The 26,981-nt window shown below is 38.1% G+C and overlaps 1 protein-coding gene across 5 annotated transcripts in view; it reads right to left on the bottom strand.

Moving 5' to 3' along the window:
* The window catches only part of PSIP1 (PC4 and SRSF1 interacting protein 1), a 45,150-nt gene extending 21,868 nt beyond the window's left edge, over positions 1 to 23,282 (bottom strand). For 3 of the 5 annotated variants that reach the window (XM_037061934.1, XM_037061933.1, XM_037061932.1), the window contains exons 1-6: positions 23,042 to 23,280; positions 22,345 to 22,573; positions 14,326 to 14,402; positions 4,392 to 4,530; positions 2,162 to 2,266; positions 1,126 to 1,188 (exon numbers count right to left, since the gene is read on the bottom strand). In XM_037061934.1, the coding sequence (XP_036917829.1) occupies positions 1,126 to 1,188; positions 2,162 to 2,266; positions 4,392 to 4,530; positions 14,326 to 14,402; positions 22,345 to 22,416 (456 nt within the window). In that variant the 5' untranslated portion in view covers positions 22,417 to 22,573; positions 23,042 to 23,280. Of the gene's footprint in view, positions 1 to 1,125; positions 1,189 to 2,161; positions 2,267 to 4,391; positions 4,531 to 14,325; positions 14,403 to 22,344; positions 22,574 to 23,041 lie in introns of all 5 variants that reach the window. The other 2 variants (XM_037061930.1, XM_037061931.1) reach the window with 2 other exon arrangements.
* Positions 23,283 to 26,981: the final 3,699 nt, after the last annotated feature.

The raw sequence follows: 26,981 nt of genomic DNA, 5'->3' as shown, positions 1-26,981 counted from the left end.
CCCTTTGAAGTCAACCTCAAGGCTGATGTGGCCCCCACCCCCCCCACCCCCGTGAAAAGGAGTCTGACAGCCCCACCTTAGAGTCATCCTAGACTCCTCCCCTCTCCCTTCACACCCACTTCCAGTCAATCATCAACTTTACTTCCTAAAGTGTTTTTTAAAATCATTTTATTATTTTGGAATTATAGTTGGCCGTATTTTCTCCCCACCACTCCGCACAACTCACTCCTAAAGCACTCTTAAAATCCCATTTCTCATTTACACTCCCAAACACCTGCTATAAAGTCCCACTAGTCCTTCCAATCTCATGCTTGCTTCTGAGTGAGGCTTTCCCTCATTTCATTACCAAGTCACGATCATGACTCCCCACTTAAGCTCTCTTGTTTTATGTACTTATTGTCTGTCTCAACAAAAATATTAAGTTCAACGAAAACAAAGGCCTCATTTTAATTCACTGAATTCTGTGTGGGCCAGTGCAGTTTTGTTCCAGATAAGTCTCTTCCACACACTTCCCACACAAGATAACAAACCACTGTAAATTCGTTGTTTTCCTATTTTACTTCCTCTTTAGACACTGAACTCTTCATTTTCTTTGTATCTTTGGCATATAACAGTCTGAGATAATAACAGATTAGGAAAAGCTGCGATGAACAAAACTTCATATAGGAAAGAAACTCACATTAGTTGAAAGCATACAATATACCTAATCCAAAACTTCATTCTCTGCAACAGTTTTCTGAGAATACAATACAATACAATAATGGACAACACTTATATTAGTACTTACTGTGTCCTAGGATTTATTACAAATATTACATGTGTTAACTCATTTAATTCTATTTACTTTATGAATACGTATTACCAATTTTATAAAGATAAAATTGAAACACCATCATTATAAAGGAAAGAAAATGGTGCATTTTCTTTACCATTCAACTTAAAAGTATGTCAGATCACTAAGAAACAAGTTCTGGTAAGTAAATATAACCTACCCTTTAAAAGTTAAAAGATTTAGAGTGCAACACGAAATTTAAATTAAATGCTAAGGTTTCATTATATCTGCTCTTCCTTAATCCAACTAAAAAAATTAATTTTAAGATCCCTGTGGTTAAGCAGTGAAATTACCTTTCTCTTTCTTCCTCTTCTGGCAGCTTTTGGGATTGTTATGTCAATTGCTTTAGTCACATCCTAGGGAAAAAAATACAAATAAATAAATTCTGCTAAGACTGGAAGAAAACTTCTTAAACTAACAGTCTCAAGCACAGCTCTGGCCGGTGAGGCTTAGTCAGTTGGAGCATTGTCCCATTCATGGAAAGGTTGTGGGTTCGATTCCCAGCCAGGGCACATGCCTAGGCTTTGGGTTTAATCACCAGCTGAGGAAACTAGGGGAGGCATCGATGTTTCTCATCCCCCACTACTCTCTCTCTCTCTAAAAGCAATGGAAAGAAAAATGTCCTCGGGTGAGGATTTAAAAAAAAAGTCACATTTCATTAAAACTACTATGAAAATTGATTTTGCCTCTGATCTTTGAAATTATGACCATGAAAAGTCTTAATATTATCATTATACAGTCAAAATAATAGCCAGTATGTCTGACAAAAAGAAAAAATTCTTTCCTTTGTCAGATCAAATCTAAAGGTCACACTTGCTAGTACACCAGGAAGTTTATGTATTTAAATTTATGGAACCACTTTTTCTACAGTAAAGTTCCAAATTTTAAGAGGTGGCTGGGCCTCTAGATATCATCTCATCATCATTTCATGAGGACTAGAAGGGCTGAATGAGTCCCTCCACTCATAATCAAATAGAGTCAGAAATAAACCCAGGTTTCTAAAACTCCAGGTTCAAATGACCTTTCCAGTACCATGACACAGTACCTTGCTTTAAAAATATTTCTAAAAGTAACCCACTCTCCTATAGTTAGATTTCATGTTCTGCACAGCAAAATAACGTCAAATAAAAACATCCACAAATCTTAAAGATGCAAAAATTACTCTACAATAGAGTTAATGCTTATACAAAGAAATAAGCCGTAAATATTTTCTCTTTCATTATCCAACTACTTTAAACATTACTTTTTACTTTGTGATCAACTGATCATTTCAGTTTACAATTTCTTCATTGCAAAAATGGGTTTAGAATATGAGAAATTAAAACATACCTCATTGCTGGCTTTTTCTTCATGGTCAGTGTCTTCCTTTGAAACACTAGTTTCTTTTTCTTCAACTTCAACATCAGATGATGCATTTGACTGTTTAGCTGATGCCTATGAACAATTTAGTGTATTAATTTCAAAAAATAAGTTTACCAACTTTAATTTTTTTACCGGTGAAAAATCAAAAGCCTGTTTGTAAGATTAGAGAAGTACCCTCATTTCTATTTCACAGGACACTTTTAATACATACAATTTTAAAAGTTTCAAATGCTACTACTATCTTTAGAAAACAACTATATAAAGGTACTGTATTTCTACAATTGAATGTATACAAGTGCAGAGGATAAAAGAATGCAGATGAAATGAAATGTACTTTCACAAAGAATACCATTTTGACGTTCTAACCAACAAATACCCAACGAGATAAGCCGATTTAGAACAGCAGAAACCTATCCTGTATCCAAGTTCTAAAACTTTCTGGAAATAGAAACTTAATTATGTAGTCTAAGGCATACAGCTTTAGCTTTATTTTAAAGACTTTGATTGATCTATAACTCACACTTAGTTTATTATAATGCAGATTTCTGAGACACAAACTTAAGTGATTCTGATTTACCAGGTACTGAATGGGAGTCCAGTAAACATTATTAAGTTTTAAAAGTCACCCCAGGTGACAGATACTTTAGAAGTTCTAGGGGCCCTGAACTTGCATTAATAGCAACCAAAAAGAATGAGTAACAGGACACAGTTCACACTGACAGATGAGGGTAAGCACAGATCTACAAAATGACAGCATTATAATCCAAACTGTGCCCCCTTTCTACCTCCATTCCCTTTGGCAAGACTTTCAAACTGCAAACCCATTTCCTCTTTTGTAAAAAGGCAATACTGATAAACTACAAAAATATCATAAAGTTATAATAAAAAATGTAAAAATGCCCCCAAATTACTTGCAGCACTACAGAAATTTTAGTAAGTTACAATGGCCAATTTTTTTGCTCGTTCATTTTACCTCAGTTTGGGCATCACCACTTTCCCTACTTTCCCCAAACTCCACTAATGTGCCACTGGAGATGCGTTTGGGCCGGGAACACAGAGTACATCACACCAGCACAGTCACTCATACTGGGCTTTCTGCATACAAACTACCAAAAATTTCATTGTGAAGTGAGAGATTCCAAGTACATATGGTGAATACTATTTGAAGATTAAGAACGTGGACAGAAACAGAGGACAGGGTGTCCATGCTGGGCAATCTGGAAGGTGGAAAGACCTTGATGGTACAGTCCAGGACATGTGATTCAAGTCAAGTTATACAATGTGAGTTCAGGAACAATTCAACCTCTTTGGACTCTTTTCACACAGTTTCACACAGTGAGGGCAACAATGATGGGAAACCAACTATTCTTACATTCATGCAGTAATTATTTAGTGACTCCCTCTTCTGCCCACACATAACAATGCCAGGCAAATGGGACACACAACTACTTCGTTCATGGAGTTTGTAGTCTACACCAGTTAAGTACAGAAGCATGAGTTTTATGATATGAGTGAGTTTTTAACAATTAAGCTTTGGATGATAATAAAGGCATTTAGGATTATCTAATGAAGCCCTAAAACATCAATGAAAAGTTTAACTGTTCCAGATTAAAACAGCACCCGAAAACTTTTCTAAGCAAAGTACTGCACATGCAAAAAATAAAAATAAAAACCAAAGAACTGCAAATTTTTCAGTTGGTCACTATCTTCTTCTTTAGGTTTACTTATACTCGTCTAGTGTTTACTACCTCGAGTCTAATATAAATGAACAAAGCTCTGGTCACATGAAAAATATAAAAAGCACAGTGCCATAAGTACTGTTGTCACGTATTAAAGCCATCTGAGGACCATTTTCTAACACAATTTCACAGATAGATTATTAAAACAAGAAAACACACACCCTTCAAATAATAAACCTAAATTTAGGAGAATGGTATATAATTTGGCTTTAAATTTAATGATATATTAAATAAAGTCTCAGTCAGACAGTTAAATAACAATTTATCCAAGTTTTCTGAGACTGGTTTAAGCATGCAGTTAATATATTCATCAGTTCATCTAGATATGAAAGGTCAACATTCAACCTCACAAGAACAATTTTAATTAAAATGGATATGGTTCTTAAATTTATATTTTCCTACAACTAGAATAGACTGTATATATAATACTAAACTAAATATCATGTAATATGACGCACCTGTTGACTTGAAAATTTCACTTTCGGATTGTTATCTATCTCCCATAAACCTTCATTAAAGCCTTTTCGTTTATTTGGTTTTCCATACTTTTCCTTATTTTCTGAGTAAGGAAATATATCCTTTGGGCCTAAAAAAGCACTAAAAAAGGAGAGGGAAAAATATGAGTGCAAAGCAATCTCAAAATGTAGTAAAACAGCAATGCCATTAAGATACAATTATCAAAATTCTCAATCCAAAATGCTTTAAAATTGTTACATAAATAAAAGGGTAGACAAATAATTATTTAATTCTGAATACTTGTATTAAATTCACTCACAAGCTCCTATATCCACAATCCTATTCATAAAAAAAAGTCAAGCTGCACAACAATGAGAATGTACTTAAGGACACTTAACTGTTAAAGAGGGAAATTCTGTTGTATGTATTTTACAATATGAAATGCATAAAAAAGAACACTGTGACATGACTGCATTCATCAATACATTTAAATATATTCCAAATATAATTTTATTTCACATAACTTACAAAACATGGTGAATTGTATATGTATTACTATATGTCTACATATATTTGTATTTTCACATATAGAAATACATTTTTTATAATAAAATAAATGTCTAAGCCCCAACTGGTGTGGCTCAGTGAGTTGGGCATTGCCCTATAAAGAGAAAGGTCACCAGTTCAATTCCCAGTCAGGGCACATGCCTGGGTTGCAAGCCATGTCCTCAGTCGGGGGTGTGCAAGAGGCAACCACACATTGATGTTTCTCCCCCTCTTTCTCCTTCCCTTCCCCTCTCTCTAAAAATAAAATCTTAAAAAACAGAGAGAGATTATATTATATCAACACGTATTTTATCCATAAGGAGCACAGCCTTCCCACACTTAGGAACGCTAAACAACACTTCACTACATTTGGGGGCCATTATAAACAGCAAAATGAACAACAAAATAGACAAATATGCAAAAACCACGGCACTGCAAGGACACCTGTGGTCAGTATGAGAGCTGAAACAGAAAGGCAAAAGCACTGCTTTGTTCTGCCTCAGCTAGGAATGGGTGCATCAAGTTACTCAATTTTTTTGCCATTTTGCACACTGACATTACCACAAAGGCATCGCAAATACTGATTTGGGATTACAAATAAATTTTAGTGAGGAGGTGAATTCGCAAATATGAAATCTGCCAATGAAGACATTCTACTGTGTTTGTGTGTTCATACACACAGATGTATTCAGGTTATTTTCTCCTGAACAGATCTCTTATATCACCCTATGTCAGTCAGTTCTGTAAAAGTCTGTCAATTCTATAAAGGTGTAAGAGGTTCTTGCAATATGCATTCTCCAAAGCAAAAGGGAACCCAAATCACTACTCATTTCTTTTAAAATGTGCTACAATTTGAAGCCCTGGCTGGTGTAGCTCAGTGGATTGATCACGGGCCTGTGAACCAGACGATCGAGGTTCGATTCCCAGTCAGGGCACATGCTTGGGTTGCAGGCCAGTTTCCAGCAGGGGTCAGTTCCCTGCAGGGGATGCACCAGAAGCAACCATACATTGATGTTTCCTTCCTCTCTCCTTCCCTTCCCCTCTAAAGATAAATAAATAAAATATAAATAAATAAATAAATAAATAAAATGTGCTACGATTTGAGATTATTAATTGTTAATTTATGTATGCACCCCAAATTCCTTATCTGCTGAAAATTCTTTAAGAATTGGGGTCCTAATGACTGTAATTAACATTCAAGTTAGAATATTTGGAAAGACCCTAAGATAAAACTTCAATTAAAAAGAGACATAGAGCTATTTCAATATAATCAATACATATTAAAGTCAGCTTTATTATTTAAATTCTGTAATTGAGGAAGTAATTGTATCCATGAATTTTATCTGCACATCAATTAAGGCACATTTAAATAATCATCACATTTGATCCAGAAATTCAGATTTTGAACAGGCATCATTATTCATTCCTACCCATAGTCTTAAATTAGAAAAACTAACACATTTAATTAAAAGAGTAACACAGTTCCTTCTACATAATCAGTTTCAAATTCCAGGAAAATAACTTTAGTTAAACCTCCATCAAAAATAAAATATACTTTCAGTTAAAACAAAGCAATTCAACACAAATTCCTCCTAAAACCCTATAAAAACAACTCATAAGGCCAAACACAATGAGAGACAAGTATCAACAGACTTGGAAGCTGGAAAGAAGACTGAACTGAACAGGTTGCATGCCAAGTAGCAATGCAGAAAGTCAGACTTAGAGTGCAGTCTCCACGGGGCTCAAAGTTGGTGGTATCAGGAAATTCAGTAAGTGGAAGGTACATAAATACTTAATAAAATTACAGAAAAATGTTTTAAGTCCTCATACACCGAGTATTTCTACATATTAATTTAAACCTAAAAGCTATTCAAGGAGAAGACTAATTCTACCATGTTATTCAGTGTTTACAGGTTTGACAAATTAAATTCTCAAAACAGACAGTCCTCACTTTGCCTAACAGTGAGACTATAAAAATTACTCCTCAGGTAATCTTAATAATGGAAAAAACGACTGCTCCATAACCTTTAAATATTGCCAAAATTTTGAACACTCTACTACTGACAGTGCACAAGGAAACGAGAAAAATAGTAAAATAGATACAGAATACACTGCAATCTAAGATATAGGAAACAATGATTTAGTGTTTCATTTGTTTGTAAAACTTACCAAGAGTACTTCAAACAGTGCCTTGCCATCTTCTGATCACATACCTAAGATATGCAGTACGCATATTTTCTACACTTTGGCAAACTCATATTCCTAAGTCGGATCAGCTTCCATCATTTCATCCTTTCCACTACCTTGTTTTGTTAAATAGCTTCCGTGTTTTTGTTGGCATCACTTCCCCACTTCCCCAGATATCTTCAGATTATATACAGAAGTTAAAAAATATTCACACATAGAAAGATACTCAGTATCATTAGCTATCAGTGAAATATAAATCAAAACCAGTTAGATACTGCCTTCATACACACTCAGATAGCTGTAAAAAGACATAACAAAAAGTCTTGCCAAAGATATGGAGAAACTGGAACCCTCACACATTGCTAGTAGTATAAAATGGTGTCACTGATTTTAAAAGTCTGATAATTCCCCAAAAGATTAAATATAAAGTTACCCTTTGACCCAGAAATTCCACTCCTAAAGGAAGGCAAACACATCCACACAAACACTTGTACACAAATGTTCACAGCGACATTATTTAGAATATCTGAAAGTAGAAACAATCCAAACATCTATCAACTGATGAATGGATAAATTTGGCAGATCAACACAATGGGATATTTGGCAATAAAAAGAAATAAAGTACTATCACACATCAAAATATAAACCTTGAAAACATGCCAAGTAAACAAACCCAGTCATTAAAGACCACATGTTGCATAGTTACATTTACTTGAAATGTCAAAAAAAAAGGCAATTAGATTAGTGGTTCCCTAAGCAAGACAGAAAGGAGTATTGGGGGGGAATGGATATAGGGTTTCTTTCTGGGTGAGAAAAATGTTCCAGAAGTTCGCAAATGGCTGCACTGCTACCTGGATATGCTATGAAGAACTGAATTGTACACTTTAAATGGATGAACTGTTTGGAATATAAATTACAGTGCATCTCAATAAAGTTGTTTAAAGCATTTTTCAGTGAATACCATAGCCTAGCAAGGAAAACAAAAAAAAAAGATCCATAATTTTATCAACTACAGAGAGCTACTGTTTTCAGCCACTTTTTAGTTACATATATACACACATAAATATGTAAGTTTAACATATGACACATACTCATCAATAAATATTTTTCAAATTAGAATGAACACTTCATATCAACAATTACTTAACAGCTACATACTATTTCACTAAATGTCTATCCCAAAATTAATTTGTCTATTTTGGGTCCATTTCTATATAAAACTTCCTATTATAAAATAATGCATCTCTATTAAATAAACACTGCTCAATCTCTGTACATTTTTAAAAAATGTATCAATTATACCATTACAGTTGTTCTATTCCCTTCATTCTCCACCCTGCACACCCCTTCCCCACCATTCCCCCCCTTTAGTTTATGACGTGTCAAGTTCATTAGATTCTATATTTCCCCTACTATTCTTGCCCTCCCCTCTATCTATTTTCTACCTACAGTCTATGCTATTTTTTGTACCTTATCCCCCCTTCTCCTCCTCCCACTCCCCTATTGCTAACCCTCCATGTGTTCTTCATTTCTTTGGTTCCGCTCCTGACCTAGCTGTCCTCTGTTTGCTTTTGTTTTAGGTGTGGTTGTTAAACTGTGAGTTTGTTTGTATTTTTCATCTTCTTTTTCTTAGATAAGTCCCTTTAACATTTCATATAATTAGGGCTTGGTGATGATGAACTCCTTGAACTTGACCTTATCTGAGAAGCACTTTATCTGCCCTTCTATTCTAAATGAAAACTTTGCTGGATAAAGCAGTCTTGGATGTAGGTCCTTGCTTTTCATGACTTGGAATACTTCTTTCCAGCCCCTTCTTGCCCGTAATGTCTCTTTTGAGAAATCCACTGACAGTCTGATGGGTACTCCTTTGTAGGTGACTGTCCCCTTATCTCTTGCTGCTTCTAGGATTCTCTCCTTCATTTTAATATTGGGCAATGTAATTATGATGTGCTTTGGTGTGTTCCTCCTTGGGTCCAACTTCTTTGGGACTCTCTGAGCTTCCTGGATTTCCTGGAAGTCTATTTCCTTTGCCAGACTGGGGAAGTTCTCCTTTATTATTTGTTCAAATAAGTTTTCCACTCGTGGCTGTTTCTTTCTCCCGTCTGGTACCCCTATAATCTGGATGTTGGAACGTTTAAAGATGTCCTGGAGTTTCCTGAGCCTATCCTCATTTTTAAAAATTCTTGTTTCTTTATTCTTTTCTGGTTGGATGTTTCGTTTTTCATGTCTGATCCACTCCATTGATTTGAGTCCCAGTTTCCTTTCCATCACTGTTGGTTTCCTGTGCATTTCCCTTCATTTCAATTAGTTTAGCCTTCATATGTTCCTCTAATTTGTGACTATAATCAACCACTTCTGTGAACATCCTGATCACCAGTATTTTGAACTGTGCATCTGAGAGATTCGCTATTTCCTGGTCGCTTAGAGTTATTGGCTCTGGGGCTTTGTGTTATGTATGAGGAGCGGAGCCCTAAGTGTTCACCTGGGTGGGGCAACTGAGTTGCTGGGTTGTGACACTGTATGTGGAGGCGGGGTCAAAGGAAATCAATGGTGGTCCCCTCTGCATCCTGCCGCCACCGCTGGCCTCAAAGTCATCTCACTGCTCACACCTCTGCTGGTTTATCTGTGCATGAATGTGTGACCGCACTCAGCCTGCCCTGCACCCTCACTGGGTCCACAATGCTACCCCGGCTGCCTGAGCACCTGGGTCTCCTGGGTCGGGGGATCCTTCCTGCCCGACCCTGCTCCACTGCTGGCTCTGCCCCTCTTACAGGTCCTGGGTGAACAGTTCTAGTTGTTGGACTTACATATAGTTCAGTTTTTCTGTTCTTTGGCTGTGTCTTTGTTTACTAAACTTTTGTTGTATTCAAACTTGGTTGTGGAAGAAGGCACAGTGTTTCCACCTACGCCTCCATCTTGGCAGAAGTCCTCGATCTCTGTACATATCTTAATAATGAATTTTAAGTAAAACTGTTGTGGGGAAAAGAACCATTGGATTAAAGGATATGCTTAAGATTAAGAAGCTTCTTAATGAGACAAAAATAAAAAACATGGTGGATGAAAAAAGAATCCTTGCATGTACTCACCATGAGAAAGAAATAATTAGGGAACATGATGGAAGCATTAGAACACTATGATGGTAGTCATGTTGCAATATGTAAGTATCAAATCAACACTAACACCTCAAACTTACGAAATATTATGTCAATTATATTTTAATAAAAATAGTAACAACATGGACTCTTCCCTGGGGATGCAATCACAAAGGTTTGATGAACAGGACCCAGATTAGTTTTCACATAGCCATCACTGGTCCCCAAGAGCACAACTTTATGCGGCCATGACTGATTCACTCCTCAAATCACTTCATTTTAAAACAACATACAGCCCTTGGCTGGTGTGGCTCAGTGGATTGAGGGCAAGCCTTGAACCAAGGGGTTGCAGGCTAGGTTCCCAGTGGGGGATACATGGGAGGCAACCACATATTGGTGTTTTTCTCCCTCTCTCTCTAAAAATAAATAAATAAAATACTTTAAAAAAAAAAAACAAAAACCCCAACATACAAATCTCAAAGACAACATATCAAAACATTAACATATTTATGGGTTGTCTCTGAAAACTATAAAATGTTTCTTTTGTAGAAAACTGTCATTTAAAAAATTTTTTAGTAATAAAACATATGCATCACCCATAGACAATAGTGTGGGGATTGTCTGTGGGAGTGAGGGACGTGCCAGATGGAGGGGGGCAAAAGGGGAAAATTGGGACAACTGTAATAGCATAAACAATAAAGTATTTTTTGAATTTTAAAATGAAAAGATATACAGTAATCCAAAGTAAGTTATCCAACAAATTTCTGAGCTAAAAAGAACCTTAGGGGGAATCACAAAAATCCTCATTTTAAAGATTAGAAAACTAATGACCAGAAAGCTAAACTACTGACTGAGGCATGGCCATCTGGCTATTAAACAGCAGAGCCTCGACTCTTTCCAATGTTCCTTAAAAAGCTTTCAGGATTTCCTTTATCCACTGTAGTCTTTGAAACATCTACTAATACCGGTGCCATAGCAACTGAGACTTCAAATATCGATGTCAAGGCCCCTAAGAACCAAGGCTAATGTAAGTTATCCTAAGAAAATAACTAATCATTGACTACAGTACCAATTTTATAATTCTGAAGGAACTTAAACTCTCCAGGTGTGTTTGCTGCATGGCATACCCCCCAAAACCAGAAGTGTGTTCCCCTGTATTCCAATTTTCAGGTTATAAGTACATAGAAAAGCAGCTATTTTTCTAAACTTACTTTTTTGTAAACAATGTGTATACCCACTAGTATATACCTCACAAAAGCTCAGTTATCACACCTTGAAATCTTCTTTTAAAGCAAAACAAAAGTCAAATATAAAAAATGGGAAAGCTTATTAGAGCTCAAGATATCAAACTCAAAACTCATTTACCTGTTTCTGAAAATTACTAAACAGCCAGTTCTATTTTTAAAACACTGATTCTAAGCTGCTGTTTCTTTACTCGTTAAATAATAAAACACGAAACATACCATTCTATAACTAGATTTTATATTTTATAACAGCATGCATTCTTTTGTAATAGAATGATTCAAGAGAAATTTGAATATACATCTATGTGCCATGAAGCTGCTGGGATACACAGGTGAATAAACAGTTCCTCTCTTCATTATTTGGTGTACGATTTATGGGAAATTGTACAAAATCCCAGACCAACACATGCAGCTTTGGCTAGACTACAGAACCCGTACAAAAAAAGGAGTGCAGAAGAAAACTATTCTATGATTCATTCTTTGTTCCTTTTTTGTGGACAGGTTATATGAAAGCTTAGACACCCCCAGTACTTCCCCAATCACCTACTCTCCCCAAACTGCAAATTAGGCAGGTTTTAAAACAGCCTGTGATGGACAGTTTTCAAGTTCCTAGAATCCAACTTTACTGTATTAAAAAAAAATCAGTAAGGAAGTAAAAGTAGCAAAAACACCATCTTCATTTATATTGAAATAGAATAGTGTTCCCCCAGATAACAAGATTTGAGCTGAGGTTCAAACTCAAAAAATCTGAAGGCATTTCCCAACAAAGGGCAAACAAGAAAAAAAGACCTAAGACAAAATATACTTATATAACTAAAGAAAATGTGATGAGATTAGAGAGGTAATAAGCATGGGCTAGTTAACTCATATAGGGTCTTATAAACTACATTTGCAGACAAAATTTAAAGGTTTTGTTTATTAACACTAGTAAGGTAGTATTGACAATTTATGGACAGGGAAATAATAGGATTTGACTGCAATCAACTTCAAGTGGTCCACCTGACGTGGAGCATTTATCCAGCAAACAGTACGTAGCCCAAAACTTCACAAACCACTTTTGATAAGTTAGGTCAGTCACAGCATGTTCTTCACACACTGCACAAATCTTTTTGCATTTTTTACCTTTCTTGAAATAATAAAGCATAATATGCTGAAAATGTTGAGTATTTTCTTCCATCTTCAATATTAAAATGGCTACACAAAAATTCACCAATTTGGTAAATTTTTTTCAAATGAATGCTGATGTGACAGCTGTCGAAATATAACCTAATGAAATTATTTTGAATGAAGTTAAACACTAAGCACTACTAGAGCCATCTTATGGGGGGAAAAAACCACAAACCTTTAGGTCAACTCAATATACATAAAGGTACAAAATCTGTCCCATTTCAGAAAAATTAAAGAATTCTAAACTTATGAAGCTGAAAAGTTCTAAGGAATGTCTACTCACATAATTTTAATAGTGTTTCCAAATTTCACATGCATCACAGTCATCTAGGAGGCTCATCAGACAGATTGTTGGGCCCCACACCTCAGTTTCTGATTCAGTAGGTGGAAGGGGGACCCAAGAATCTACATGTCTATTCTCATGATGCTGGTGTAGCTTGACCTGGTACCACAATTTGGAAGCCCCTGCTCCAATACATAGTACACAAATTGCATTAAAAGATACTTCTCCCTAATAAACATATGGAAGACTTTTTAAATGGTGTATTATCCCACAGAGTTGGAAATTAATTTCTTACAAAATTAACTGTCAACATATATAGGACATACCTAAACCTAACTGAAGATTAATTACAGAGCCCAATCCAATTTGGGACTCAAGAAAACTATGTGGAATTCTACGACAGATACAAATAATGAGATCTCCAGAATTGGCAAATCTAGACAGGCAGTAAAATAGTGGCTTCTAGGGTGGGGAAGGGATGGAGAATAACCACTAATGGAAGTAAACTAAAATCCCCTGAATTATACACTTTAAACAAGTAAAATTTTTGACACAAGTAATATCTCAATAAAGCTGTAAAAAGAAATTACAGACTCACATAATAGATAAGCAACATTAAGCCAAATTTTGCCATTGTAGACTCTTAGGAATACATAATTCTAATTAGAATATCAACACCTTGTTTTCCCTGGTCCCAAGTAGGGCATACTTTACCAAAATGGCAAATTCTAAACTTCAGTTCTAAAACCAGTGAGACTATACATAGTACTTGTAAGGCATTTAAATTGAAGGTATATGAGATATTATTTTCTGAAATTAATGAGATAGCCCCTAGAGTAATCCTATGCACCTAGAAGTAACAGTTCAATATTCAGTTGTAATTTCTGAAAAATTGTTCTATCTAATCAGGCTTTCTGTCACTTATCCACCAGAAGCAGCAGAACAGTCACCGTGGCTCTCAGGACCATATAAATACACACAGAGGAAAAAAATCCCGATTTCTTCTACTCCTCACCCTTCCCACAACATACCATTTGTATGGCTAGTATAACGAAGCCTAAAATAAGGTGCCAGGTTGTCCTTATAAAAAGTACTTATATTAAATATGAAAGCTAAATGCATTAAAACTCTCCTATATCCACTCTTCTAGTTGCTTAGAGGATTCATATACAGCTTGCTTTTATGATTAAGGAAATATCTCTTCCAATAAAAGTTAAATTCTACAGTATCTAATTTTTCCACCCTAAAAAATAAATTTTAAAGGGGAGACTTGAAGACCTCTGAATTTCAAAGATGATTTTAAATTTTCTATTCCTTTATTGTTCTCCATTTGAATTCATCTCTACTTGTTTTTCACTTTATGTTCAAAGACACAGATAAAAAACACAAAAACCTTTTTAAAGCTAAAAGGACTTACGTCTCATGAGTTCCAAAAAAGAAAATGGGTAGTTTGTTTGTAGGTGGTTTTACAGCTCCGTCAGGAACTTCATCTACCTAAAAGAAGGAGCAAAAAAATTAAAATATTTAAAACCATACACATCTTAATACAAGAGAATAAACTAGTAACAAATTATTCAAAAGAGCTCTGATATAAAATGAACCAGTTCTACAGGTCCATAATACCTTAACCCTAAGTTCTGAAACCGAAGAAGCTCTAAAAACCAAGATACTTCTAAAAATTCATGTAGTGGTAAAACCTTGTCTGATAGTGAAGCTATTCCATCAATTTTGTTTCTACTGATGCTTCTCTGCAGAAATATTGTGTTATTTTATTATGTGCCATCCCAGGCTTTATCAGGAGCAAAACATATGGTATACACGTACCATCACCACCTTTCTAAGTCCCCAAATTCTGAGTTTTTAAAACATATCTGACCCTAAGCATTTTACACAATGGAATCTAAACCTGTTCAAAACCCCTAAATGTTATTTCTGCAGGGAAGCTATACAAATATTAGAGTAACATAACAACAGATAATAACAAAAGTTTAAAGCAGTTTTCCTAAAGTCTGAAACATACTGTTAAAGACCTTACATCTACATGGCTGAATCACGTAAGTTACCTATACCTTTATTTTTTTAAGTATATTTTATTGGTTAAGCTATTAGAGTTACCCTATTTTTTTCTCCACTTAATTCCCCTCTGCCCTGAATCCCCCTCCCACTACCATTCCCAACCCTTAATTCATGTCCGTGGGCCCTACATATAAGTTCCTTGGCTTCTCCATTTCCTATACTATTCTTAACCTCCCCCCATTAATTTCATACCTACCATTTATGCTTATTACCTGTACCTTTTCTCCCCATTTTCCCCCCAGACCCTCCCTACTGATAATCCTCCATGTGATCTCCATTTCTGTGATTCTGTTCCTGTTCTAGTTGTTTGCTTAGTTTTTGTTTTAAGTTCGGTTGTTGATAGCTGTACTTTACCTGCCCTTTCATTCTAAATGATAGTTTCGCTGGATAGAGTAATTCTGGATGTAGGTCTTTGCCTTTCGTGACTTGGAATACTTTCCATAAGGTTTCTTTTTTTAAGATTTTATTTATTTATCTTTAGAGGGGAAAGGAAGGAGAGATGGAGAGAAATATCAATGTGTGGTTGCCTCTTATGAGTCCCCTGCTGGGAACCGACCCGTAACCCAGGCATGTGCCCTGACTGGGAACTGAACTGCACGGTTGTTTGGTTCGCAGGCCTGCACTCAATCCACTAAGCTATACCAGCCAGGGCTCCATAAGGTTTCTTGCCTATAAGGTTTCCATTGAAAAATCAGCTAACAGTCTCATGGGAACTTTGAAGGTAATGGTCTCCTTTTCTCTTGCTGCTTTTAAGATTCTCTCCTTATCTTCAATCTTGACCAATGTAACTATTATGTGCCTTGGTGTGTGCTTTCTGGGGTCCAAGTTATTTGGGACTCTATGGACTACCTGGAAGTCTAATTCTGTTGCAGATTGGGGAAGTTCTCCATTAAGTTTTCAATTTCTTGCTCTTCATTTCCTCCTTCTGACACCCCATATGATTCAGAATGTTAGAATATTTAGTTGTTCCTGAGGTTCCTAGGCCTCTCCTTATTTTTTTTGGAATTCTTGTTTCTTCATTTTGTTCTGGTTGAAGGTTTATTTCTTCCTTGTGTTCCAAATCATTGATCTGAGTCCTAGTTTCCTTCCCTTCACTACTGGTACCCTGTATATTTTTCTTTATTTCACTTTGCATAGTTTTCACTTTTTTCCTCCATTTTGTGGCCATACTCAATCATTTCTGTGAGCACCCTGATTACCAGTGTTTTGAACTCTGCATCTGATAGGTTGTCTGTCTCTTCACTGCTTAATTCTACTATTTCTAGAGCTTTGATCTGTTCTTTCATTTGGGCGGTGTTTCTTTGTCTTGGTGTTCCTGTTATGTAGTAACAGGCCGAGCCTTAGGTATTAGTCAGGTGGGGCAAACTGTGATATGACACTGTCTGTGGGGAAGGAATCAGAAAAGAACAGTGCCGCTTGCTCGGCTTTCTGCTGGCTTTCAGTCCCTTCCCCCGCTACCCGCAAGCAAACTGGGCCCTCCCGGTGTTGATTCCCGGGTAGGTTGCTTTGTGTATGTTCTAGGACCCTGGGGGTCTCTCCAATGAACTGTCCTGTGAGGCTGGGTGCCTCTCCTACCACTGCCACCCCCCCACAGGTTCACAGTAAAGTCTTTGAGGCTTTCTTTCCCAGCACTGGTACCTTGGGTTGTACAGTCCTTCTGGCTCCCCAGTTGTTTCTCCTGGCTTATTTGCACACAAATGTGGGACTATCCGGTCCACCAGCTGCTGCTGCCTTGGCTGCCCAGTCCTCTCTGCCCCAGCTGCCCATCTCCGGCCCTCCTACCAGTCTGGATGAACGTTTCTTCTTTAACTCCTTGGCTATCAGACTTAGATAGAATTCAATTTTCTGGCAGTTCTGCCTGTCTCTAAATTGGTTGTCGTCCTTTTAGTTGTGCGAGGAGGCAAAAATGTATCTACCTGTGCCTCCATCGTGGCCAGAAGTTCCCTTTATTTCTCTTTCAATCCTAATTAAGTAAGAAAGCATCAGGCGCTGCTATACCTTACATATCTTTAATACTTGTTACTTTGGCTTATTAATAAAGGGAAAGCAGATCTGAGTTAATTTATTAGCATTTCAACTTTATTTCACTGTTTATGACTTTGTTAAGAAGGGAGCAGACCATCAGAGGACCTGATGCATTATTACCATGTGGAAGAAAAGACCATGGAACTTCTGGTCAAGATGATGGAATAAGTAAACATGGCTTGCCACCTCACACAACCACATTAAAATCATAACTATAGAACCACCATAATTCAGAACTGTCAGAAATCAAGCTGAACGGAAGTCCTAGGCTACAAAATTAAGGAATAACCACATCAAGACCGGTAGGAGAGGCGGAGACGTGGAATGGGCTGGTTCCACACCCTCACGTAATAGATAAAGATCAGAATGGATATCCCAGGAGCAAAGGGAATCCTGACATATCCCCAAACCAGGCTCCTCAGCCCAGGGTTCCAGTGCCAGGAAGAGGAGTCTCCATAACTTCTGGCTGTAAAAACTAGCAGGGATTAAAGCTGTGGAAGACAGAAACTTCTACAGTCCAAAGCACTTCCTCTCAGGGACCATGTACATACTTACTTGCACTCCTCTCTAAGCTCCAGCATAGGCCAATAGACTAAAAGGCATCCAAGACATATGGGGAGGAACTTAGTTGTCCAGTATAAGGGCAAGATTGGGGGAGAGGGGGGATGGGCAGCTTTCTCACAGACCGAAGTGATGGTAGAGGCAACGGTCACTTTCTGAGCCCTAACCCTACAGAGCCACAGAGCCACAGAGCCACAGAGCTGGCAGGCAGGTGCCACATCTGGGACTCCATTAACCTGGCTCACACTATTTGCCCTACCCTGGGGATTCCCTGAGGCCCTGCCCCACCCAAATTTTGGGCCCACCCTAGCTGTTTCCAGTGGCCTTTCCATACCAATGACTTGTCTTAGCCTGTGCTTCATATTTTCCTAAATTCTCTCAAATAAATAGCACCTGGCTTTAGTGAGCCCCTTACTTCTCACTAAGTTGTCCTAGGGCCAGTACTAGCAGCAGCTGGCTTTGGTTCACAGACTGGCCTCACCTGGGCACTTCCAAGCCCAACAAAATAGCCATTTACAGATTATGTTGCAGCTTATGCTATGTGACCCTGGACAGAACATAGGCAGTGGCTGACTTTGGATGTGCCAACAGCAGTCAAGGCTAAACTACAATAGGAGGGTGTACACAGCCCACTCAGTGGGAGCACCTTGAGTATCCAGCATGGGTAATAGGGGAGGCTGTGCTAAAGGACCCTCCAGGACACCTATTGCATTAGGCCACACTAACGAAAACCTGGGAGACATAGCAGCTCTACCTAACATACAGAAATGCAGGGAGGCTGCCAAAGAAACATAGCCCAAATGAAGAAAACCGAACAAAACTTAAGAAAAAATATTAAGCAACACAGAGATAAACATTGTATCAGATGCAGAGTTCAAAACACTGGTTATAAGCATGCTCAATGAACTTAGTGAGAAGCTCAATAGCATATAAAAAATGCAGTCTAAAATGAAGGTTACTCTAATTGAAATAAAAAGCAATCTACAGGGAATCAACAATAAAGTGGATAAAATAAAATAAACAATTTGGCATATACGGGGGAAAAAACAATAAAAAATCAAGAAGAAAAAAAATCCAAAAAAAAGAGGATAGTGTAACTTCAGCATACCAACATNAGAAGCTCAATAGCATATAAAAAATGCAGTCTAAAATGAAGGTTACTCTAATTGAAATAAAAAGCAATCTACAGGGAATCAACAATAAAGTGGATAAAATAAAATAAACAATTTGGCATATACGGGGGAAAAAACAATAAAAATCAAGAAGAAAAAAAATCCAAAAAAAAGAGGATAGTGTAACTTCAGCATACCAACATTCACATCATGGGGGTGCCAGTAGTAAAAAAAAAAAAAAAAAGCAAGTAATTGGAAATGTACTTGAAAAATCAGTGAAAGAAAACTTCCATAACTTGGTGAAGGAAATAGACATGCAGATTCAGGAAACAGAGTCCCAAAGATGAATCGAAAGCAGCCCACACCAAGACTCATAATTAAAATGCTAAAGGTTAAATATATGGAAAGAATCTTAAAAACAGCAAAAGAAAAGCAGTTGGTTACCTATAATGGAATGACCATAACTATCAGCTGATTTCTCAAAAGAAACTTTGCAGGCTAGAACTGGCAAGAAATTCAAAGTGATGAAATACAAGGACCTACAACCAAGATAGCTCTATCCAGCAAATCTATCATTCAGAATGAAGGACAGATAAAGAGCTTCCCAGACAAGAAAAGGCTAAAGGAGTTCATTACCACCGAACCAGTATTGTATGAAATGTTAAAGAGTCTTCTTTAAGAAGATCAAAAATAGAACAATAAAATAGCAATAAATGCCTATCTATCAACATCTGAAATGAAAACAATAAAACTAACAAACGAGCAGGACAGAAACAGATTCATAAATACAAAGAATGTTTTGATAGTTGCCAGATGGGAAGGGGGTTGGGGAAATGGGAGGAGAAAAGGTGAAGGGATTAAGAACTACTAATTGGTAGTTACAGAATAGTCACAGGGATGTATATAAAGTATAATGCAGAGAAGGAATACAGTAGTCAAAGAACATATATGCACGACCAACGGGCAGAGACAATGGTGTGGGTTGCCTGAGGGACCAGGGGGTAAAGGAGGAAAAATTAGGGGCAACTGAAATAGCATAAACAACGAAATATATTTTTAAAAATAAAAGTACACTACCCAACACCCTTAGGGAATTTAAATTTCTTCACCTATCTGATTGATAATTATTTCACCTGTCATTTCAAATTTATGAGAAGGCCCCAAGAATTGTGAAAATCCTTAGAAGCCTTAAGGGATATTTTGTCAACCTAAATTCATATAGTTCTTTCAGCTAGCAAACAGCTTTAGAAGTCTGTTCAAAAATGTCTAGCACCTACAGAGTTTAATAAATGTTTGACAATTGTTTTAGGTTGGCTTTAAAATCAATCAGTGCTGGCACAAGATTACAAAAATGTTGCAAGACATAAAAATTAATGAAGTTTGCCCTGGCCAGGCAGGTCAGTTGGTTAGAGCATCACCCCACTACATCCAGGCTAGGGATTCAATCTCTGGTCACAGCACATACAAGAAGCAACCAATGAATACATAAATAAGTTAACAAATCAGTGTTTCTCTCTATATCTCTCCCTCTTTTCTCCCCAAATCAGTAAAAGTACAAATTAATGAATGAACTTTGAGAAATAGAAACAGAAAATGTTAAATTCAAAATAGAAACAGATGGTTGTCACTGTCACTGCTAAGACTTTAAATACATATTCTAAATTCTCTAAGTAAAGACTTAGAATTTGTGATTGGAAAGAGGAAAAAATAAGAATGTGATTTTTGGACATATATAATATATCAAACCAGATTCAATGGTTTCTAAGAAAAAAGGAGGCAGGGAAAGAGAAATATCCATTTCAGTATGAATAAACGTGTTAAATATAGAACTTATAAAATAAAGAAGGAAAAAAACTCTAGCCCTAAGGCTACTTTGTTTTGTTTTTATCAGCACTGATTCTTACCTAACCTTAAAGCATGTGGGGAGAATGAGGTCCTTGATATTTTTAAAACATTTTCATTTGGCTTTTAATTGTATTGTGGCACAGAAATCTGAATACAGATAGATGTATTTATTACCTCAGATTTCATAACACCTAAAAATAAATAACAGTGCTATAACCATGAGAAAACCATGTTGGAGAGGCCTTAAATCCACCAAGTTTCCCTATGCTCTATTTAAACAAAAAATAAAGTGTTTTGTAAGTGCATGAATATGCACTAAGGACTGCAAGGATATAAATTATGAACTGAAAGATACTCAGTTTGTGTCCACTGACCTGAAGAAGCTTGCAATCTATTTAAAAGTTAGGGCCTGCAGGTAAGAGTTAAAATAAGACAGTATCAGAAAGGAAATAGAGAAGAATGTTAAATAGATAGATAAGAATTACGATAAGGGATTATTCAAGTGAGAGACTCCACTGAAAAGGTAGGCTTGATAGACAGGAAGAAAAAAATTTCCCAGATTGGGAAATGAAATTGTAAACTGGAGTATGTAGTTAGATGGGAAAAATCAAGAAACTGAACATTTTACATTTGGATAGCACTCAGTATATCACTCCATGATTCTCTGTAACCAAGAGATAGGTTTCCTCCAGCTGCCATAATTTTAATTATCTTTAAGAAACTCATTCCCCCAAGAAGAGCAAATTAGTGGAAATCACAACTTTAGAATATCGCATTTATATTTAAGGAGAATTTTTAAACTTACTAACCCTAATGGATGTCAACATTTTTTAGGTTCCATCATTACCTTAGAACATGAGTCCTACCAAAAACTAACATCTCTTTTTCTGAAAATGACACTTTAAGACAATCTGAATTCCTAACTAGCACAAAAAATCCAGGGTTCTTAATCACCTCTGTACCACTAGATGTGCACCCAAGAGTCTAGGTATTACTCATCCTTTTGCCCCTATGAAACGATCAGAGGTAAAATATCTTATTCAAGGTCACAAGGCAAAATACACGAATAATGTATTTTTTATTCCTTTGAGCTCATTTACTATACAATTTTCATGACTATTTAGTCTTACAGTTCTTAAACAAGCAAATCCAGTCCCTGCAGGGTAGCTCAGTTGGTTAGTCATCCCAAATCATCAAGGTAGATATACGAAGGTTGGGGGTTTATCCCAGGTCAGGGCACATACAAGAAGCAACCAATGAATGCATAAATAAGTTGAAAAACAAAATCTTTGTTTCTCTTTCTCGCTAAAATCAATTTAAAAAAATGTTTAAACAAGCAAACCCAGAAGGCCTCATCAACTACAAACATGAAAAATACCTGTAAATTCAGTTTAATCACTTACAGTTCTTTGATATCCAAGGGTTTGCATAAATTAAATTGACATGCATTTTACTCGAAATCAAGAAAATGTCAGTGTCTCATTCACTTTTAAACATATTACATACTTAATTATTTTCACCAACAATGAAACATTAACTGGCACCACATTTAAGTACATCGTATTAGGAAAACCTGGCAAAGTATGTTAAAAACAAGCAGTAAGGAAATGGACGAAGTATGCAGAAACACCTACACTTTTACAGTTACATGACAGGTTACTGGCCAAAAAACGCAACTGAAAGGTTGGGTTACAAATGAGACTACAGGAAAGCCAGAGGGGAGAAAGGATACGAGGGAAAAAATTAAGAGAAAAGGTAAGATGTAGGCCTCTAGGGAAGGCAGCACCGCTAAATGCGAAGGCTAGAAAATCACTTACTCGAGCGGGCCAATGAGGATAACCCTTCATCTTGGCAAAGATGAGGTCTCCAGGTTTGAAATCGCGAGTCATGTTTCGTGAGGGGTGATGCCGGGGATCTGGAGCTGAAGACCGGCAAGAAGATGCGGAGGTATGGACGGCGCGGGGGGATGCTGCAGGACTGGACTGCCTGGAACCGAGGTTCCCGAGCGCCAGGAGCTGGAGGATGCCTTGGTGTGTTCCAACGCTTCTGCAAGGGAGAGAGCGCGGAGGACGGTTAAAGCTGAGAAACTCGGAAGGAGGGGCCTATAGGGAGGGAAGGAGGAGGGGAAGGGAGGACCGAGAGGAGTGGGGGTGGGAGAGCGAGGGGAGAGGCGCCTCCCGCTCCTCCCTCGCGAGTGCGCGGCCTGCGCAACCCCAGCGCTACCCGCCAGACTTCAGCAGGTCCAACCCTCTACGACTGAAAAGACGCCACCCGCTGAGGCAGAGATGCTTCTCAGCCCTAATTTCCCCTTCCTCCCACCTCATCTCTCCTCTAGCTTTTTCCCCAGGGTTTGAGCCCCAAGAGGGAGGAGTCTAAGGGGAAAAAAAAACAGCAAAAGAAAGAGAAATCTTCTCTTCCCATCCATACACGACCACTCCCCCTACAAGCTGCTTCCCGACAACCGCAGCCCAGTGCCGTCTGCCCCTCCGGTCTCCGGAGGCCACGGCCACTTACCCGCTACTGCCAGGAGCGGGGCCACCGAAGGGGGGCGGGGCGAGCCTCCGCCGCCCGCTCACCTGCCGCGGCTGTGGACGTTGAGGCTGCGGTGGCGGGCCGGCCGCCACTGCCTGCGTCCACGCAAGCCACCTGCGCCACCAGCTGCCGCAGAGCCTCCTCAACGGCTTGGAATCGCAACCGCCGTCGTCGCCGTCGCTGCACTGCTCCCGCGCGGCTCCCGCTCGGCGCCTGCTAGCACTGGGGCAGGACCAACTGCTCGCTGAGGAAGGGGGGATAGCTCAGCACCAGCCTAAATGTGTGGATCCCAAGCGGAGCTATAGGCGACCCAAATCCTCTGGTTGTCTTTTTCTTAATAGTTACAATCAAGCTGAGGAAGAGAAGGATGTGATTGGGAAGGGGTTGGGCGAAAATAGATTACCTGCTGAGGCTCCCCCCTGCTGTGTGTGGAGTGGTCAGGCCCGGCCCGCCCCTGCTGGCTGCTCTGCGTGTGTGTTTGTATGTGTACTGTATGTAAAAGGCCGGGAGGGAGGGAACGATTGTTGTGGATGGGTTTGGGGAGCGAGTACCGGGCCTCTAGCCCTTAGCTGTGTGTTAAGAAGAACCTGGCAGCCTACACTGCATGTTCTTGTATGGTTTCCCAGGGTGGAGAGCCTTTAATGTTGCACTTGCGCGGTTTGCACCATCCAAAAAAAGAACTGTACAAAAACCCATAGATGAAATCCGAGCATTAGGCGGTTGCAGAGTGCAGCTTGCAGGCCTCTTACACCTCGCTGAATGGGCCTCGCAATCTCCTATTTTTTTATATTGTAATATGAGAAAGCCCATTTCTTTTTAATTTAAAGCACCAAAAACGTAAGAAAATGCAGTTCTAACAAATGCAAAATGTGATGATTAGAAAATGACAAGAAAGCATAAGCGTTTTATATAGGATGTGGGTTTGGGCCCTAAGTAAATTTTTGCTGCGTCTAAATTTTATTTCCCTAGTAGAATGGTGGCTAGTAAGTGGTAGAATAGAAGTGTTACTAAAGCTAAAATGTCTTATTTCTTAACATACTCTCCAGGGGATTTCTAAATTATTTTATTTTTTGGTTCTTTAGCCAATACTTGTCTGCAAATATAGTAAATAAGGCACTTTGAATATTAATAAAAATCTTAAGTTTCTGTTTAATCTTTCATTGCATCTCCCAAAAAGTACCTATCCTGTGTCAGGCACTCTTAGGTGCTGGGCATACAACCATGAATAACAAGGACAAATACTTCCCATTTAAAACAATGAAAGTGAAAAAGCATAGAATATTAAATATATAAATAATATTACATAGTTCCTTTAAATGAAGGACTCACAACCAGGAATAAATCAGGAAAAGCTTTAAGTGGGTAAACATTGAAATAATTTTTTGTAAGCTATACACTTGCCTTTAAAAGGAATGAAAACAGACATGCCCAATGCAAAATGTCCTGCAAGTAGTTTCAAGAGACTAAAACATACCTCAGCAATATACAGAGGATTCCAAGTGGTGCAGAAAGAGAACGACTGGCAAGGGGGAGGGAAGGGTTGAAGAAATGGCTCGAAGCTTCTCATCCTAACTTTGAGTTTGATATGATATATACTCAGGAGCTAATAGTATACATTGCTGAGCAAGAAAGGGGTAAAGAGGATTCTTTAGAAAGTCATTCTTGCTTGCTACAAAGTAGATGACAATAGAAAGAAGCTGGAGGCTACTGGTGTACACCCTATGTAATCCATTTCTGGATAAGATTTAAGTATGAAAAAGGCAAGAAAAAGCATAGCTAAGGACACAAAAGAATAATTGTTAGGTGTTAGTCATAAATTGTGCATAGGAAAAAGGGAAGAAAGATATATTAAAGGAAATTCCAAGACACTATGTAGGGGAGACAAAGCCACTGTCCAGTAACCACTTTTGTGCACCTCCTTTGTTCTTACCCTGTAAGGCTTTGCAACTTCAAGCATGGTCTAGGCCCAGGAGCATTAATTTAACAGGGAGCTTGTATGAAGAAACTCAGTCTCTCCCCAGACCAGCTAAATCAAACTCTGCATTTTAACAAGATCCCCAGATGACTCTTAGGCATATTCAATTTTGAGAAACAGATACAGAGGATACTACAATTTTGAGAAACAGATACAGAGGATACAGAGGAACTTAAAATCAAATAAGGAAGACAGACATGTAGTAGGTAAATCATAATTAATATTAAGAGACAACGTTTTATTAGCATTAAATGATAATACCAAGAAGAGGGAGTGGTTACTGCAATACGAGGTCCTCAAAAAAGAAATGAAAAGCAGAGGGGAAATGGAAAAGGACTTATCTTTCAGTGTTAGTGGGGTTTGTGTGTGTGTGTGTGTGTGTGTTTTTAAGTAAAAACTTAGCTCTCGCTCTCTTTAAGTTTTGGCAATTTCAATTTGAAAGTCTCTACACTATGGTTGATACCCTTTAAACAATAGGTAGAGGAAAAACAGGTGGTATTTTTAGCCTCCAGAGAACAAAAGCCCAAGATCCCTTTGAGCAGCAAATCCGAATGGAAGGGGGAGGAGAAGAGAAAGGGTTGGGCTCATCAGAGCCACTTGGAATGCTTTTGCTGAACTTCTGGGAGCCTGTGTTCCTCTCTAGCCCTGTTTGATGCACCCTTCCCCCCTAGCCATCCTTAGGGGAATGCCAACAAAACTATAGCAAGATAGAGATTAAAGGAGCAATGAGAAAGTTGTAAGAAGAAAGAAGACAATTTCCAAATCCGAAGCAAAAGGGAAGCGGAAAGGAGATCTAAATGAACTGAGGCAGAAACTTGACTTACATTCTTTCATTTAATCCAGGTGCTAGTATCCCCATTTTACAGATGAGAAAACAAGCTCAAAGAAGTTTAGCAGCTTGCCCAGAATCACAGATCTAGTCAGGCAGCCAAAGAAACCTTCCACCCGGCCTGTTCTCCAGTTCCCGCCTTTATGTGATCCCACACCACCTCTAGGTGGAGCAGGGGGCCAGCAGCTCTGCAGGCAGAAGAGCATAATGAGAAAAAGATGCTGGAAGTAAAAGCAGACCAGCGCTCTTCCACCTTCTGCTTTTGGACTTGAAAGCATTCCCAGCTTCAAATTTCCTAACAATCCCCCTCTACCCCACCCCATTCCCTAGCTTGTCATCACCACCAGCCCATTCTGTTTAACTCCTTCTAGTCCTGAAGGACTCAACCCAAAAATCATCTCTGGAAAAGTTCCTGTCCTCATCTCACTATGGCATAATTATTTACAATTTTTCTAACCACTATTATACTACTTAGAAGTAGGCACTATGTTTGTGATCAGTGCCTAGCATTTAGCAGACACTCAATGAAACTTTTCTCAACAAATATTTGTTGAATGAATGAGAGGAGGGGGGATATGAAAAACCCTGCCAGAGCCCTGACTGGTGTAGCTCAGTGGATTGAGCGTGGGCCTGTGAACCCCACAATCGCTGTTCGATTCCCAGTCAGGGCACATGCCTGGGTTGCTGGCCAGTTCCCAGCAGGGGACTCACGAGAGGCAACCATACATTGATATTTCTCTCCTTCTCTCCTTCCCTTCCCCTCTAAAGATAAATAAATAAATCCTTAAAAAAAAAAAAAAGAAAAACCCTGACAGAGACTTTGTCATTCTTTAGGCTGAGAAAGCAGATAGGAAGACATTTGAGGATATTTATATTTGTTTTGACATTGTGAAATTTTGGTGTACTTAACTCATTAAAAGCACTGACGTTTTTCATTGACTACAAATTCATTCATTGTAAGAATTTCAATAAAAATCATTCTAAATGAGATGGAACACAACCCCAAATTTTAGCAATGATTATCATTTAACAATGACAATCCCTTCCTCTACATCTTTTACATACAACATATGTCATTCCCCACACTAATACACATTATTAGTAATGCACCTTCAACT

This window comes from Sturnira hondurensis, unplaced genomic scaffold (genome assembly GCF_014824575.4).
Source record: "Sturnira hondurensis isolate 20B ecotype Veracruz unplaced genomic scaffold, ASM1482457v3 Scaffold0013559, whole genome shotgun sequence".
NCBI lineage: Eukaryota > Metazoa > Chordata > Mammalia > Chiroptera > Phyllostomidae > Sturnira > Sturnira hondurensis.
This window is presented reverse-complemented; position numbering and strand designations above follow the sequence as displayed.